This window comes from Aotus nancymaae, unplaced genomic scaffold (genome assembly GCF_030222135.1).
Source record: "Aotus nancymaae isolate 86718 unplaced genomic scaffold, 86718_ANA_hifiasm-v0.15.2.pri h1tg000067l, whole genome shotgun sequence".
NCBI classification, from domain to species: Eukaryota; Metazoa; Chordata; class Mammalia; order Primates; family Aotidae; genus Aotus; species Aotus nancymaae.
The window spans coordinates 2,501,772-2,519,426 of NW_026988482.1; the positions used below are offsets into that span (position 1 = coordinate 2,501,772).

Genomic DNA, 17,655 nt, shown 5'->3' on the forward strand with positions numbered 1-17,655 from the left:
CAGCCTGTCTCAGCACGTCACCTGGGGTGCTTAATCTTACTAAACTTCCATTTCCTCACATGTAAAACGTACTCATCAGTCTACTAGTTAGTCTACTAGTTAGTAGACTAACTAGTCTACTGAGATACAGGAAGAATACTAGCACATTGTAAGTACTCAACAAATGTTACAGATCAAGTATTTTGTAAGAAAATAACAGTAAAAGTTTTTTTTATGGATTGTATTTAATGGATATGTAGGTAATTGCATCAATTACCTACCATGATCTAGAGCCCTCACACGGATGACATTTAAATGTTCAGTTTGCCTAATAGCCTTCAATGAAATACGGATTCTTCTACTTGAAAAAGGTAAGCCTAGAGAAAATAAAACTGATGACTATGCAAGAAAAAATGTGCTCTGCTGTGCTTCTCAGTATTATTTTAAAGTGGCTTCCATTGTCTTAACACCTGTCTTAGAACAGGTATGCTATTTGCACTAAACACTCAAGTATTTATACCTATTAAGTTAAATTTCCCTTTTTAGAGTTAATGCTTCATTGCCTGTGGGCATGTAATCACTGTCTGTCTTTGAAAAATTTGCTTTTAAGTGAACTATTTCTTCATAAACCTCTTGTTCAGAGAAACATTTTTTGATTTGTCCAATGGACTGAAATAAAAGGTTAGTAAACCAAAATATAGTTGATCTTCATTACTAGTAGGATTATTTATTACTAGCAGGATTCCTTACTTGTGAATTTGCCTACTCACTAGAATTTATTTGTAACTCCAAAATCAACATCCTTTTCTGGTCATTTGTAAATATTTGCAGTGACAAAAAATTTAAATCACTTTATGTGCACAAGGCAATGCTCTGCCATGTTTCAGCTCTCACACCATAAACAGGTATCCTCTCTGGGGTCTGTTTAGTGCCAGGTTTCATGTTTGTGCTTTTTGTTGATTTTGCTGTTTTTAAGATGGTTCCCAAGGAGTGAGGCGTGCTGTCTAGTGTTCTTAAATGCAAAGAGGGCCGTGATGTGCCAAGCGTGAGTTACAGTGCTGCTGGCTGTGAATTCAGTTAATGAAATACTACTAAAGGTGTTTTCAAGCAGAAACATGTAGATGAAACTTATATACTGACTGGTAGACAAAATTGTGACAAAAGGGTCACAGAATCTAATTCTCTTAGGAACTTGTTACTTATTTGCGACTTCAGTGTTCACAACCGCCTTAAAAAACAGAATTACCACAAACAAGAACCAACTATACCTTCCTGCCTCCTTGTCCCTGGAAATAAAAGAATTTATCCTGTATAAAAGCCTTAGAAGCTAGTGCTTCATCATACACTAAATCATAACAGACTCCATCAGATTTTAAACAAGGGTATAGGATAGAAAACACAAAACAGATATACCTTTAAGAGGCAGATAAATATTACCTCCACTACTTTTTAACCTCAAAAGTCCTTGTATCCTCCATTAATAACTAAGAACCTTATGATGATTTAAGGATGTTTAGATGGTAGGTAGTATACTTTATCATATTAGAGCTACGCATAACAAATACTCCTGTTGGGAAATAGAAGTTTATGTCAGATGTTTTATATAGGTCCTCTGGTTAAGATCCTTATATATTTTATGTTAAATGAACAGTAAGTAATCTGCCTTTAAACATCATTTAAACTTACTAGTGTATAAACAGTCCAAATTGAATATTTTTACATTGAGAACATTTCAGTTTTGCTAACAGTGTTTAAGCTTAATCATAACAATTACAGAAGTTTGATTGTCAAGAAATAATAGCCAACTGAAGGAATAATTTATAAACGGTCAGTACCTTTAAGGGGCTAGCTCAATACAAAGTAAATACTTCTCATGCCTGTAATCCAAGCACTTTGGGAGGCTGAGGTGGGAGGACTGCTTGAGCCCCGAAGGTTGAGGCTGCAATGAGCTGTGATTGTGCCAGACCCGTACTCTGAAATCTTTATCATACTATTTTTAATGTATGGAATAAATATGTTTATAAATATATGTATGTAAATAGAATACATACACACCCACTCACTCACACCCCTAGGTCAATTTCTTAGGTCTAAGTTGTGGCTAAATTCATTATTTCTAAATACAAAGTTCCAAGTATCCAAGTTGCTGGGCCAGTTGCCTGTACCTGGAACAGCCTTTTTTACCTCGTAAGACTCCCTACTTGAACAGCTTGAGTAAATTTCTATCATGCTATTTATCACACAATCCAATTACCAGTTTATCGGTCTCCCATTAAAGGGGGGGCTACCTGAGAGCAAGGACTGTCATCTTCACTTTGCCTTGAAGAGTAGACATAGGTCCCAAATCATCTGCTAAATGAGGAATGAACAATATTCCTCTTCAAATGGTGTGTGTTTGCCCATAATTAATATGCAAATATTCTAAACTATAGTCTAAAATCCCCATGTTTAAACAACAAAATTATACCAAGGCTTTGAGATTTAGCTTGTGCTAAATCATTTTTTAAAACTGTGACTCTGAGGCATTTTATTATAAAAAGTTAATACTCATATACATAATATGTACTTAAAATTCATGATACATTTACTTCATTTTTTAGCTTGACCTTCTAGTAGATCTTTAGCTTCATTGATTTTGGCTGCTATATAAGGAGATCCTCCTATAGGAAGAAAGAAAAAAGAACAGTTATAATATGGATTCTCAATTTCTGCTTGATAAAAAGGTAATCTTGTTTCAAGGACTCCAGTGCTTATCCGAGGTAGAAATAGCAGAAATGGTGTTTTTAATTTTTAAAAAATAAATAACCTTGGCACTGCAACTGGATGACCAGATGGGAAATGAAGTAACTTACATGGGAGAGATTTCTACAAAAATGACACCTTTTTAGAAATCTTAAACTGATAGAAAAAGGATTTCTATAACGTATATTAGATACATATGTATATGCCTTTGAAATGGCGTTAGCCTATTCATGATTACGGGTCATGAGTGAACATCAATTATCCCATGTTATTTTAATACCGTGATATTTTCAGGGGCTTCCGAGCTCTGAGTTTACTGGAAAGATGTTTGCTTTACATTCTTTTTCTGTCTAGTTTTTCTTTTCCTATTATCTACTGTCCCTTCACAATGTCATCTACAGCTGCTGTCCTATGAATCTGCTGGAGGAGTGATTCTCAAAGTGTGGTCCTAAGACCAGCAAGAAATAACAGCAGCAAATTTAGTATACGTGTCTATTTTTGGGGCTCCACTGCAGACCTACTGAATCAGAAGGCCTCTACATAATACAAGCTAAATTTCATAAAAGAGACGGTGAAGTTAACAATTAAAACCCTGTTTAAACTGTCAAAACCCTCTTTATTAATGAAAGCTCTCTTCTGTACAAGTAAAAGGATATGAACACTAAGAACATGAATTCTGTGGTCTATTTTTTGGTATTCAAAGGAATTCTTTCTTGCTTTTCTTCAGCATAGCCAAGGCTGCTTATAAGTGCATCAGAAACGAATAAATAAATCCCGTAAGTTTCTATCTAGGTGATCTCCATTTGAAGGTATCCAAAATGGATGAGGAAAAATTACATTTTAGTTTAAACTGAAATTTAGCATTTTAATTATAATTAAATGTAGGCCCAGAACCCCACAAAACGTTAATAGTAGCACTTACATCTACTCATTCTGTAAATAAAAGTTTGCACTCAAATTTCTTTTAAGATACCAAAAATATATGGCTCCAGCCTAGGAGACAATACTTACACACAGATTGAGGTGTTTCCCTTCTAATAGCCAGGAATTTGAGAGAAAATTATTCCATTAGTAACAATTAGACCAACAACATCTACAACAAGAATTTGGTGACCACTTACCTTTGTCAGGATGATTTAAAAGCATAATTCGTCGATGAGCATCTCTTATCTTCCCTTTATTGGCAGTAGGGCTAATTAAAAACAAAAAGTATTTACTTCAGCTACTTCTGCATCACATCAAAAAAAACTATATATAAAGGCCAATTAAAGATCTGTAACTAGTAAATTAACAGTATGAAAAGTTGTTTAGAAACCTCAACACACACAAAACGCATATCCTAAATTGGGGGACTAAACTGCTTAGAAAAGTAAGGCATTCTCAAAAATGTACTGAACTTGTAATATACGTTACAACAGTCCTCTTACTGATAAGAAAAGCATGTTTAAGGATTTGAAAATGAAAGCAGATTTTCTTTTGTTTTTAAATGAAGTCTCACTGTGTGGCCAGGCTGGAGTGCAGTGGCTCGATCTTGGCTCACTGCAATCTCAGCCTCAGGTTCAAGTGATTCTCCTGCCTCAGCCTTCCGAGTAGCTGGAGTTACAGGCATACACCACCACACCTGGCTAATTTTCGTACTTTTAGTAGAGAAGGGTTTTACCATGTTGGCCAGGCTGGTCTCGAACTCCTGACCTCAAGTAATACACCCACCTTGGCCTCCCAAAGTGCTGGGATTACAGGGTGAGTCACCATGCCCGGCCGAAGGCAGAATTTCACCACAAAAATGTCAGTTAACAGCGAACACTGAACACTGATAATCTGCTGAGGAGTCTTATCTTTCAATAAATGGAAAAGTGCCTGTGTTTTAGCAAACACTCTAGGGAAAAAAAATGCTTAAGTGCCAGTATGCCTTCTTATTTGAAGGAGTGTTAAGACCTTAAAAATAACATAAAAGGAACAGTACAGCTTCATTGACTAGAATTTATAATATCAATCTTCCTAGGACAAAATCCTCCATAAACCCCTCCTATTAAAGGAGAGAAGGTCTTTCTTATATTTCCTCATGGCTCTAGAGTGGTAGAAAAATGCTAAAAATATTAGAGATTATTTTACCTTACACCCAGTATTAACGCTGCTTCCCGTTTTGTCATTTTGGGTTCAAACCCACCTCTGTAATAGCCACCACTGAAGGCCTGAAAGAAGAAATGCATTTGCAAAGAAAGGTTAATAGAATAAACAAAGTTGCTTTAAAAAAGAAGTCTGGAATGTTCACAGAATCAGAAGAAAAACTGACACTTCAGAGGACTTTAAGTGCAATTCCCGAGGTATTTTAGCTAAAGCTAAATAAAGCTTATAAATAAATAGCAACAAGTAGTATTTTAATGATTATTAAACAGATCCATTTTTTTTTCCAGCCAATATGAACTACCTTAGAAATATAAGACAAAAGAAAAAAAAGTATCTGAAAGCCAGTTCTTCCAGGAGTAAAGGAAAGACAGTTCCAAATTAGCCATATTATAGATAAAAGTCTGCAAGAAGTGCCTCAGGAACAGGATGTGGAGGTCTGTTGAGACAAGAGATTCAAGGGTATTTGAAGTAAGACTTTAAGATACAGATACAGAAAATACCACTCTCAGGTCCTCTAAGCTTGCTACGTCAGAAATCATACTGGTAAAGCCTACAATCATTCCATTCTGTTACACTTGATCACAACATAAATATTCAACAGGCTATCACAGCCCTATCTATTCTTAATTGTGACCACAGAGGGTATGACCATAACATCAGGTCAAACCCTACAGCCTAATTAACTACAGTATGATGTTTGGGAGTGCCAGGGCCACATGGTAAGATCGGATCACTTTAGAATCTTACAGCCCTCTGTGTGTGTGTGATGCAGATGAAGGAAAACAAGAACATGTACAGATAATACTGAAGCTGACAGTATATGAAAAAGTGGTATTAACTTCCACAAGAAAGTTAAGTCTAGTGGGGTATTAGAATTGTCAGTACCCCACCCAACTCTGTCGCATGTAACAACTGATGTTTCAGGGTGGCACCATTACAAAGTTCAGAACTTCTCTACTCTCCTGTGGGAAGCAAGGAAAAGGGTCCAAAGCAATCACTTAGCGCTTCACGGATGTTTGGAAATGTACCCTTCCTCAAGTGTGGCTCTAGGTTTTAAACATAAGCAGCAAAGAATTAGCAAAAGTGTTCATTAAGTCTTACAGATTTTGGTAGACTTTGAAAAACTTGTTTTACTTGAGGCTCCATATGCTTCATGGCTTGCAAAACATAACGGCCTAAAACCAAAAGCAATAGAATAAGTAAACTAAATCTCCAATCTCTCCGACTTCACTTCCGCCCCCAAACCATAAACAAACCTGCAAATCCTGCAGCTGCAATGGTCAGTCCAACTGCTACCACTGTACTGGCCTAGTGAAGGGGAGAAGAGCAAATATTTACTTCTCTAATTCCCACCCTTTCTCATTTTGCCCATTCTCCCATCTCCCAGCTCATTACAAACTGCATTTTAATAGCAGAAACAATTTTTTTTTTTTTTTTTTTTTTTTAAGAGATGGAGTTGCTTTGTTGCCTAGGCTAGTCTTAAACTCCTGGCCTCAAGCAATCCTTCCACCTTGGCCTCCCAAAGTGCTAAGATTACAGGCATCAGACACCATGTCTAGCCGAGAAACAAATTTTAAGGCGGAAATATTCTGCCCAATGAGCCTTAAAACTGTATCTGTTATACTCAATGCATTAAAGTCACCGAATTTATTACTATGGAAAAGAGGGCAAGTCGATTTGCTTATTTACCTCTACAACAGTGAAAAATATAATTCCCTCCCTTTGAGAACTTCTTTAATTCCAGGACAAATTAGGTCACATTAAAGATCAATCAAAAGTAGTGGAAATAAGGTTTCTGCTAGAAAAATAAAAACTGCTCACAGACGGCTCCTGTAAACTCCTGATACAGCATTTTCAAGGCTACACGTGGGCTAAACTAGGAGACTAACGCCTTCGGCACTGCCCTGTTGTTTCCTAATAAGAGAGGCCCAAATACTTTCAGATAGGAGGGAGAAGACACCTGCCAGCGAGAGCCAAAGAAAGGATGCAGCAGAGGGCAGCCAGGGCCGTGACGATGTGTTAGGGCGAGGGCAGTTACAATCAAATACGTTTCCACTCATCTCCGGGTCCACAACAGTTCCAGGGAAGCAACACCTTAGCGCCCAGAACCCGGGGACAGCGGACAAGACGCTGGAGAGCCGTCAGAAAGACGATGTAAAAACACAAAGACCCACGAGCTGCTAGCCAAAAGGGCTGTGCCCTGGCGAGTATGACGCGCCCAAAACCGAACCCTCCCGCCCAGAGCTGCACACCTCTGAGCCCGGGAGCTGAGGTCCAGGCCCGCGCCGGAGGTGGCCAAGGAGACCCGAGGCCGCACTCACCATGGCTGCTGCGGCTGGGCTCCCTTGCTTCCACCCGGGGCCCGGCTCATCCCAGCGCAGAGATCGCGGCCGACACCCGCACGCCTGGAGCAGACAGCGACGCACCTGCGACCGCACGCACTAACGGCCGAGCACGGGCGCCCTACGCAACGCTGCCCGCGCTGCCGCAAACGAAGCCGCAAAACTGTCGTAAAAGGGGTCGCGGAGGAGACGGAGAGTCGCGCCAGCGGCGGACAGGCGGAGATGGCGACTTCGGGTTGGTGGAAGGGTGGGCGGATCTTTTCCTTTCTAGGCGTCGGGGTGGGGCTTCTCTGTGTCTTCTGCCCTTTGCTCCTGGGCGGTGGGTATTTGGAAATTCTTGCAGGGAAGGACGCGGGCAACCTTAGCGCGAGTTTCTTTTCCTACGTCTTAGCACCTCGTTTTGCCTTTATTTGGTTGATGTTAATAGTTGTCAAGGGTAGTGAATTTACCTAAACTTGCTGTAACCAATTTCCACCACGAACCCAAGCAAATTGTTGTCACCCAGTGTGGGAAATGAGATGAAAACAAATGAAGCCAACCGCACTGTGTTTCAGGCGCTGCTCGGTAACATTTTTTTAATTTGAAAGAACTTCGTTTAAGGATGTGACTTGACAAGACTTTCTGTGAATGTTTGGGTTTTCATTTTGTAGAATGGGATTAAAGACAGTTCATATTCTGTCTGAAAAGGGCTATTTAAAAGTTTCCCCCCTCACCAAAAATAAAAAGTAGAGCTGGATTTTGCTCTTAGGTGGACATCAGTTTTATATATCCGTACTTAAATGCTTGAGAAGAGAAAAATAATGGACACAATAATTTTTTTAATGCAGTGTTTGTATGATCAAAATAAGTGTGGAATTACCACTTAGAATTTACAGAGTATTAAAAATCTGTTTACATTGCAACGCAGTTCTGCTTTAATGAATTGGTTAGTTATTAAACAAATATGCAAAATTTTTGGCTTTGTTTTCCTCATCTGTAAAAACAGTTTGCATTTGACAACCCAAGAGCTCTTCTAGCTCTAAAGATTTTTTAATATAATTCATTGTCAACACATGATTTAAGGTGACATCCAGCACTAAGACACTAGCATTAAGTTTATAACTTTCTCTTTTGCCTCTCTTTTATCTAGTTTTTACCAAACAATTACAAAATAATCAAGTGAGGCATAAGACACTGGGACCAAATTGGCTGGAATGCTATCTGGAAAACTTTATTATGTGTACTTTTGGTATGTACAAACTACGGCATGCAGTTTTCTGGAGGGATAGATTTACAATAGAATCTAATTAGCTTTGAGACTTTACAAAAGCCCAGACTCAGGAAATTGGGAGTGGCAACACCGAAAGACACTTTGTTGAGCTGGAGATAGCTCTGTTTTTGATGGCAGATCAAACTGGAGGGAACCTGGCTCTGTCACTTACTATCACTGTGACTTGGACAAGTTATTTCTGATTGAGTTTCCTCATTTGTAAAATGAAGGTAGTGGTAACTACCTTGTGGAGTTTTTGTGAGATTATGCACATATTGTACATAGAGATTATGCACATACTGTATTCTGCATGTGGTCGTCACTCAGTGTGGGGCTGTTATTATGAGGGAAGCCAGAGTGCAAAGCCTTCCTGATTCTCATGTTACCTCACTCAGGAATCTAAGTCTGGTTGCCTCTTACCTACCTGTCAAGATCCTAGAAAGAGCTTTGAAAAGTAATCTTTTTAAATGTCCATTGACTGATGAATGGATAATCATTCCTGGTTTCTTCTAGCTTCTGGCAGCTGCCAGCATTCCTTGACTTGTGACTGAATCACTGCAGCCTTGTAAGCCAGCATCTTGAAATCTCACTCTGCTCCATCTTTACATTGTCTTTCTCTTCTGTTTGTAAAATCTTCTTCTGGTTTCCTCTGAGAGGATACAAGTGATTGCATTTAGGGGCCATCCAGATAATCCACGATAATCTTCCCATCTCAAGATCCTTAACTTAATCATAGTTTCGAAGACTTTGCCATATAAGGTAACGTTCACAGGTTCCAAGGATTAGGACATGATATCTTTGGGGCATATTATTTACTATAGAAAGGAATAAAAGACAAAAGAGGGCTAGGGACAAAAGAATGAGAAGGATTCAAGTACATCTTCTTAGTTTCTTGTCCCACATTTATAAATCAGGTACGTCACTTCTCCTTGGAAAGAAATGTGAGAGTCAAGAGCAGTAGCTGAGAGTGTTCTCAGCTTTTTTGACTGTCATCCTTAGTAAGAAATGCATGTTACACTGTGACCCAGGGAGAAAATACATATTTGCACACGCAAATATACGTAGTAGAAGTGTATTTATGAGACAATACTTATCCTTACTTCATGAAATGCATGCTGGTCTTTTCTGTTTCTTAAAAAGTAAGTGCTAGAAAACCTACCAAACTCACAGCCCACTAATTGGTCATCACCTAAAGTTTGTAAATTATCACTGTGCAAAAATCCACATTTGTAACTATAATGCCACGCAAGTAAGGGGTTCCCCCACCAGCCAAATACCATGTGCCAGACATTCTGCTAAATGCTTTACCTAGATTGTTTCATTTCACTCTGTGAAAGTAACATTTACTTCTGTTTTGCAGATGAGGCTATATTGCTAGAGGCATTTCACTTTTCCCCAGATCCTCTCTCTACCTTTCTATCCTGTTCTATGTTCCAGAGGAGCAGAAAAGGTTAGGAGGTGACCTTAATGCACTGTATCAATGAGCAGCTCCCTCATTTTCTGTCTTAGAGTTCAATTTAGTTCTGTAGTCAGGAGATAAGAAGGCAGGAGGAAAGTGAATTCATGGTTTTTATTTCTACTTCTCACTCTCTGGTGATTGCTGTAGGCTGACTGAATTGGTCTGCTGAAGAATACAGCTCCTACTGTGTGCATGTGTTCTGGTAATTACTCCTGCCTCTCCCTCCTTCAAATTTAAGGGTTGTCATGCCTTTGCTACTGGCCCCTACTGCCTTGCTAGTCACAGGGCACTTGAACATTTTCTGCTAGTTTCCCTTAATCCTGTCCACATCTTTGTAAACAGTCCTCTAATTAAACTTTCCATTTGGCTGTGGTCTGAATGTTTGTCTCCTCACAAATTAATATGTTGAAACTTAATAACCAATGTGATGGTACAAAGAGATGGGGCCTTTGGAAAGTGATTAGATCATAATGGTAGAGCCTTGTGAATTGGATTAGCGCCCTCATAAAAGAGGCATGAGAGAGACCCTCCTCCACCCTGTGAGAACGCATTGAGAAGGAACTGTCTGTGAAACAGAAAGGGAGCCCTTGTCAGATGGATTCTGCCTTGGTCTTGGACTTAGAGTGAAAAGATGGCTGTCTATGAAGACATAGGCCCTCATCAGACACCAAATCAGTCAGCACCTTATTCTTAAACTTCCCCACCTTCCAGAACTCTGAGAAACAATTTTTTGTGTTTATAAGCTACCAGTTTATGGTATTTTGTTAAAGCAGCCCAGACTAAGGCAGTGTACCATCTGTTTCCAACATGAATAGTGACTATTATGTTTATGCTTTTTTTTTTCTTTTTGAGTCAAAGTCTTGCCCTGTTCCCCAGGCTGAAGTGCAGTGGCATGACAGTGGCTCACTGCAGCCTCTAAGTCCTGGCCTCAAGCGATCCTCCCTTCTTAGCTTTCCAAGTTAAGGGGACTATAGGCATGAGCCACTGATCCCAATTTGATGATAACTGTTATAAAAGACCATTGCAATAATTCAAATGAGAAATGATGGTAGTGGAGGTAGAGCGAAGGGGCTGGACTCTTGCTTATATATTTAACATATAGCTGATAGAATTTGCTGATGGATGAGATACATTGTGTGAGAGAAAGAGAGAAGTCAAGAATGTCTCCAAAGCTAGAGGCTTTAGCAACTGGAAGGACGGATTTGCCACTGAATCGGGCTAGAAAAACTTCAGAAAGAGCAAGAAGCAGGAAGTGGAAGGCTTTTGCCATGTTCAGTTTGAAATGCCAGTGAGATATCCACATAGTGTCGTTCAGTCAGCAATTGGACGCATAGCTCTGGTGTCAAAAGAGAGGTTTGCGAGTCTTCAGCCCATGGGTGGTCTTTGAGGCCATGGAACAGATGAAGTCATCCTTTGCATGACTGGAGCAGAAAAAAGAGGAATAAGAACTGTGTTTTGGGATGCATCTGCGTTTGGAATTTGGGACGTGAGCGAAGAACAGAAAATGATGTAATAGACTGAAGAAGGGTAGGCATAAGCCAGGTAAGTGTAGTGTCTCGGTAGCCAAGTGAAGAAAGTGTTCAGTGGAGGAAGTCATTAGCTGTGTCAAATGCTGCTAATATCCTTCTGAGGGAGAGCCTTTGGAAACAGAAAAGCCAGACAAGCAAACAAGTGTTGCTAGTAGTCAAATAGTAAAGAACTGAGAATTGACTACTGGAGGTCATATTCATGAGACTTTCTGTGGTGTGATGGGAATGAAAGTTTGATTGGAGTGGGTTTAGAAGAGGATGGGAGGAGAGAGAGTGAAGATACAGATTCTAAAAAATCGCTTTCAAGGAATTTTGCTGAAAAGGAAATTAGAGAAATGGGCAGTATGAAAGGAGGAAGCAGCGTAAGGAGAGCTTTTTTTTCTAAAAAATACTAACAACAATGAGCTTTGAGTAAGGTAGAAGAAATAAAAGCGGCTGGGTGCAGTGTCTTGCGCCTGTAATCGCAGCACTTTGGGAGGCCGAGGCAGGCAGATCATGAGGTCAAGAGATTGAGACCATCTTGGACAACACGGTAAAACCCCATCTCTACTAAAAATACAAAAATTAGCTGGGCGTGGTGACACACCTGTAGTCCAAGCTACTTGGGAGGCTGAGGCAGGAGAATCACTTGAACCTGGGAGGCAGAGATTGCAGTGAGGAGAGATTGCACCACTGCACTCCAGCCTGGGCGACAGGGCGAGACTGTCTTAAAAAAGAAAGAAAGGAAAAGAGAAGCATGTTTATCTGGTATAGGAATGATCTTATTATAGAGGAGAAAAATTGGAAACATTTATTGAATTATGTAATTTAAGAATGCAAAGAAAATGTAGAGACCATATTTCCCCTGCAGTTTTATTTTATAAATGAAGAAACAGGGCCTCAGAGTGGTTGACTGACTTTTCTAAATCCCTGACAGAGTCCAGTAATTGTCTTACTGTTAGCTATCCAGAAGGTATGTTAGGGTCATAAAATTAGAAGGTCCTAGAATTGTCTTTGCCTATATTTCCTTACCGCTCTTTCTAGGGATTATTCGATGTCTGGATTAGTGACATCTAAATTCCTCACTAGTAGCCATTTAAGCCCAGGAGATCTATCTTGTGTGGGCAGCTGTTCACATAATGCTAAATGGAAAAGCCCCTTGCCTAAAACGCAATGGCACTTGGTAGATATTCCCTTCTTTCCCTTCTTTGTTCTACCCATTTTTGTCTCTTCCTTCTCTCCTTTCTTTCTCTTTCTTTTCTTTTTGAGATGGAGTTTTGCTCCGTTGTCAGGCTGGAGTGCAGTGGCGTGATCTCTGCTCAATGCAACCCCCACCTCGGGTTCAAGCATTTCTTCTGCCTCAGCCTCTGAGTAACTGGGACTACAGGCATGCACCACCATGCCTAGCTGATTTTTGTATTTTTAGTAGAGACGAGGTTTCACCATATTGGCCAGGCTGGTCTCGAACTCCTGACCTCATGATTCACCTGCCTTGGCCTCCCAAAGTGCTGGGAATACAGGTGAGAGCCACTGTGCCTGGCCTCTCTCCTTTCTTTCAATGATCCTGCCATCTTCTGACAATCTACTGTGAAAGGAAAATAAAAACATGGGACCCCAGTTCACTACTCCAAAAGAAAGAAATGAAGCTGAAAGCTGAGTCATGCAAAAAGCTGACTTTCCTTTTGTTCCTCAGCAGATAGCTGCAGATACAAGGTTAAATATCTCCATAGGTAGCTCCTCTGCATTCACCTTATCTTCTGCAAAGTGTTGGTTAACTGAGCATGAGACAAATGCATTGTTGACTCATCTCTTGCCTGCTCTTTTTCTCTTGCAACATGTGGATTACCATACTTTCTCCTCTAGCCCATGTTTCCCCTTTAAATATGGAAGCCCTCAAAATTATCTTTGGAGGATGGCATAGACCACAGACTGTTTCTGTGATTCTGTGTTTATTTCTTACAGGCATGTCCTTAGCCTTATCAAAATAAACTTCAAAATTGATTGAGACCTGTCTCAGATGCTTTTTGGTTTATACTACCATTGGGAATTCATCCTGTGTCGCCTGTCTGAATGTGAAATTCTTGGTAAATGACCGGACTGAGATATGATCAACAGACGCTTCTACAACGTGTTCTAATAGATCATTTTGGTATTATAACTAGTCAAAGGAAGATTTTAATTGGAGTGCAAAAAAAGAAAGAAAGGAAGGAGAAGACATTTAGAGCAAGAGAGGGGTTGAGGACAGGCCCAGGTAGGAAAGATGTAAGGACCCAGGGCACTGGGGAAGAAGAGGGGATGCTGGGAAGCCAGAAGGGAAGACCCAGCATCCAATCACTTTTTCTTCCCGCTGGCCTCATCTGCATCCAAGTCAGGTGGCCCTGCTCTACCCTGTGGCTATTATAAAATAATTTATAACTGTTTCTTCTGTGATTTTATCACCCCTTTCCTCAACTTGCTTCATTTTTCTCTCACTGCATCTGTTTTGTTTTATTTTATTATTTTTTGACACAGTCTTACTGTGTCACCCAGGCTGGAGTGCAGTGGTGCAATCATAGCTCACTGCAGCCTCGAACTCCTGGGCTCAAGCAATCCTCCTGCCTCAACCTGCTGAGTAGCAGGGGCTATAGGTTTGTGCCACCACACACAGCTAATTAAAAAAAAATTTTTTTTTATAGCGATGATGTTGCCCAGGTTGGTCTGGAACTCCTGGCTTCAAGTGATCCTCGGGCCTTGACCTCCCCAGTGTCGTTATTACAGGGATGAGCAACCATGCCCAGCCTGCACCTGTTTTGGACTGACCTCCTACTTTCCTTTCCTTTCTAATTACAAAGACGTGTGTGTGTGTGTGTGTGTGTGTGTGTGTGTGTGTGTGTGTGTGTGTGTGTGTGTGTAAGTCTAGGGCATGGGTGGTGGACCAGTGAGAGAACTGCAATGTGTTTGATCAGAATGACAGCATCCAGGAAACATATATTTCAGGGTAAAGGCTTTGCTCTCTTCTCAGGCAGTGAGGAAAGAAAACTGAGGCACTCTGGATTTCAGAGAAAAGTTGAAAGTTGGGGTAGCCTAAGTGCCTTTCCAAAATGGGGATTCCTCGACTGACCCTCCATTTCATTCCATCTTAGCATGTATTTGCCCATTGCCATTCTCAGTCCTTTTTTCTCTTCCGTTATCTGGGGTTCCAATTGTATGTAGCAGCTTTATGCGTTAAATAAATTGAGCTCTCCCTGCTGAGCTGTCAGTGAATGGAACTGACCAACAGAACAATCTGTGTAAGTGCTTCTTGTGCCCGGGCCAGACAGACAGGCACAATTATCTGATTGCTGGAGATTGCTGCTAAATGAGGATGAAATAGTGGGTCTGAGGCTTGTTGGTGAATATTATTAATAATATAGTGTCATGCATTAATAACACAGTGTCATGTGAAACAAAGCTACACTGGAGGGTCTGTCTCAAATCCCATTTAAATCCCTTTTTCAGGGAGCTGGATGGTTGAGGAGATGAGCAGTAATAAAGCAAAATGTCTTTAAGCAGCAATTTAGGAGTTTCAGTTTGACTTAGGCTGAGGTTAAGAGGATATACATCGCTGTTATACTTTATTTGGTGGCCAGAATAAAGCATGGGGTATATCCCTTGCTAATTATCATAAAAATTATGTTTCTGTAATACTCTACTGTGAAAAATTATCTTCACTGTCATCACTAGAGTGCTTGAAGAGAGGCCACTGCAAAAACTCCATAAAATTCTTTCTGGCACCTATTATGCCCTCAGTTACTATATGCATAGCAAAATTCTTTAGGCCAGCACCACGAGACTCTTTCCAGACTTCTCTTTCACTTCTCCCCTTCATAAACCTCATAGCCCTGCCAAATGGGATTTGTCACCACTATTCAAATGTGCTCTAAAGTCCACTGCCCCCTGGGCTTTTAGCCAAGTCACTCCCGCTTTTCCAAGTGCCCTTCCCAAATCTCATCTCTGTCCCGATCAAGTGTGCCTTCTGCAAAGCCTTCTTTGTTCACTCAAGTCTGGAACAGATGTCTACAAACTTTTTATATAAAGGAACAGATAGTAAATATTTCAGGCTTTGCAGACTGCATATAGCCTCTGTATTCTTTCTTTTTTTAAATCAAAATATAAAAATGATCCTTAGCCTCTAGACCATTCAAAAACAGACCACAGGGTGAATTTGGCTCATGGTGCATAGCTTGCCAAACCATGGTCTAGAGTGATCTCTCCTTTCTCTAAACTCCTGTACAATTTTGTGTCACACTGCTAGTTTCTATATAATGTCTGGAAATTATTGGTATAGAAGTATTTTCTGTATTAGACTGAAGATCTCTGAAAGAAAGCATGTCACTTATGATATATTCCAGAAGGAATATAGTTTATTTCTAACTCTTAAGCCCTTACTTTTATGAGAGCTAGGTAGGTCTTTTTCTTCATCCTTACCATGGACCCCTTAGCCAGGCCTTGGGTATCATAAATGCAACTGGTAATTAGAGATGGAATACTTTCATTTATTAAATATTGCATTCGTTGAGACGCCATTCTAGGCTCTGAGAAAATATCAATGGATAAGACAAAAATCTCAGCCCCTGTGAAGCTTTGCACTGCAGGCTGGAAGCATTATCTTAGTTTGAGCTCTCCTCCTGATTTGTCTCAACTTCACTTTCCTATTTTTCATTGACTTGATAATAGTATTTGCCACTTGGTTTACCAGGGTGTGAGAAATAATAAAAATTGTATTAGTGAAGGGTGACATTCATTGTAGACCTAAGATAGCTGGAGCTATTTTTTAAAATATGTCCAACTACCTGAGGAATTTATGAAGCAATTACAGTAGTCCTTCTTTATCTACAGTTTCACTTCCTGTGGTTTTAGTGACCCACAGTCAACCACCATCCAAAAATATTAAATGGACAATTCCAGAAATAAACAATTCATGAGTTTTAGATTGCACACCATTTTGAGTGCATGAACTACCAAGCTGTTCTGTTCTTTTCCACCCTGGAGTGAATAATCCTGTTCTGTGCATCCATGCTGTATATATTACCCATCCATTAATAATTTAGTAGTCCTCTCAGTTATCAGACCAACTGTTGCAGTATCATAGTGCTTGTATTCAAGTAATCTTTATTTTACTCAGTAATGGCCCCAAACTGCAAGAGTAGTGATGCTGGCATATTGTTATACATGTTCTGTTTTATTATTGTTCTTCATCTCTTACTGTGATTAAATTTATAAATTAAACTCTATCCATAGGTATGCATGTATAGAACAAAATAGGCTGGGCATGGTGGCTCACACCTGTAATCCCAGCACTTTGGGAGACTGAGGTAGGTGGATCACCTGAGGTCAGGAGTGTAAGACCAGCCTGGCCAACATGTTGAAACCCTGTCTCTACTAAAAATACAAAAATTAGCCAGGCATGGTGGCAGGCACCTGTAATCCTAGCTATTTGGGAGGTTGAGGCGGGAGAATTGCTTGAACCTGAGAGGCAGAGGTGGCAGTGAGCTGAGATTGTGCCATTGCACTCCAACCTGGATGACAGAGTGAGACTATGTTTCAAAAAGAAAAAAGAAAGAAAAAAATAAAAATAGTACAGTTATGACTCATTTAATGACAGGTGTACCTTCTGAGAAATGTGTCCTTAGGCAATTTTGTTATTGCATCAACATCATAGAGTGTACTTAGACAAACCTAGATTGGTAGAGCCTACTGCACGCCTAGGCTATATGGTATAGACTGTTACGCCTATGCTACAAACCTGTATGTATGGCGTGTTACTGCACTGAATACTGTGGGCAGTGGTAACACAATGGTAAGAATTTTGTATCTAAATAAATTACAGTACAAATATGGTATAAAAGATTTAAACATGTATAGAGCACTTAGCATGAATGGAGCTTGCAGGACTGGAATTTGCTCCGGCTGAGCCAATGAGTGAGTGGTGAATGTGAAGGTCTAGGACATCACTGTATTTGTCTTTCGAACAATAAATTAACCTTAGCTTACTGCAACCTTTTTACTTTACACACTTAAAAACTTTTTTAACTTTTTGATTCTCCTGTAGAAACAACCTAAAACACACACACAAACACATTATATAGCTGTACAAAAATATTTTCTTTCTTCATCTTCTTATTCTATAAGCTTTTTTCTTTCTTTCTTTCTTTTTTTTTTTACTTTTTAAACTTCTTTGTTTAAGACACAAACATACACATTAGCCTAGGCCTACACAGGGTTAGGATT

The 17,655-nt window shown here is 39.9% G+C and overlaps 1 protein-coding gene and 1 long non-coding RNA gene across 6 annotated transcripts in view; one reads left to right on the forward strand and one right to left on the reverse strand.

The window, feature by feature from the left end:
• Positions 1 to 2,489: 2,489 nt before the first annotated feature.
• Positions 2,490 to 7,282, reverse strand: DNAJC19 (DnaJ heat shock protein family (Hsp40) member C19). 2 transcript variants are annotated; one of them, XM_021674518.2, is made up of 6 exons: positions 7,170 to 7,282; positions 6,105 to 6,156; positions 5,950 to 6,023; positions 4,834 to 4,913; positions 3,843 to 3,913; positions 2,490 to 2,639 (listed from the first exon to the last, which is right to left on the reverse strand). In XM_021674518.2, exons 1-6 carry the CDS (start codon positions 7,170 to 7,172, stop codon positions 2,569 to 2,571), a joined length of 351 nt encoding a protein of 116 aa, XP_021530193.1. In that variant the 5' UTR covers positions 7,173 to 7,282; the 3' UTR covers positions 2,490 to 2,568. The 2 variants fall into 2 exon arrangements, with proteins under 2 accessions (XP_021530193.1, XP_064222914.1); XM_064366844.1 differs by having other exon boundaries at positions 7,101 to 7,282.
• An 89-nt stretch (positions 7,283 to 7,371) lies between these two features.
• LOC135270792 (uncharacterized) overlaps positions 7,372 to 17,655 on the forward strand; it is a 718,673-nt gene continuing 708,389 nt past the window's right edge. Inside the window, exon 1 of one of the 4 annotated variants that reach the window (XR_010338923.1) lies at positions 7,372 to 7,425. This is a non-coding gene — a long non-coding RNA (uncharacterized LOC135270792). Of the gene's footprint in view, positions 7,438 to 7,563; positions 7,755 to 17,655 lie in introns of those variants that run through there. The other 3 variants (XR_010338920.1, XR_010338921.1, XR_010338922.1) reach the window with 3 other exon arrangements.

What these genes read in the sequence shown, in the direction of transcription:
- DNAJC19 (XM_064366844.1), bottom strand. Translation starts at nt 7,172, where the DNA reads ATGGTGAGTGCGGCCTCGGGTCTCCTTGGCCACCTCCGGCGCGGGCCT. An exon ending in TTCAAAGTCTACCAAAATCT is followed by an intron (nt 4,914 to 5,949) that starts GTAAGACTTAAT and finishes TTCTTCTTTCAG; the next exon opens with GCCTTCAGTGGTGGCTATTA. An exon ending in GCGTTAATACTGGGTGTAAG is followed by an intron (nt 3,914 to 4,833) that starts GTAAAATAATCT and finishes GTTTTTAATTAG; the next exon opens with CCCTACTGCCAATAAAGGGA.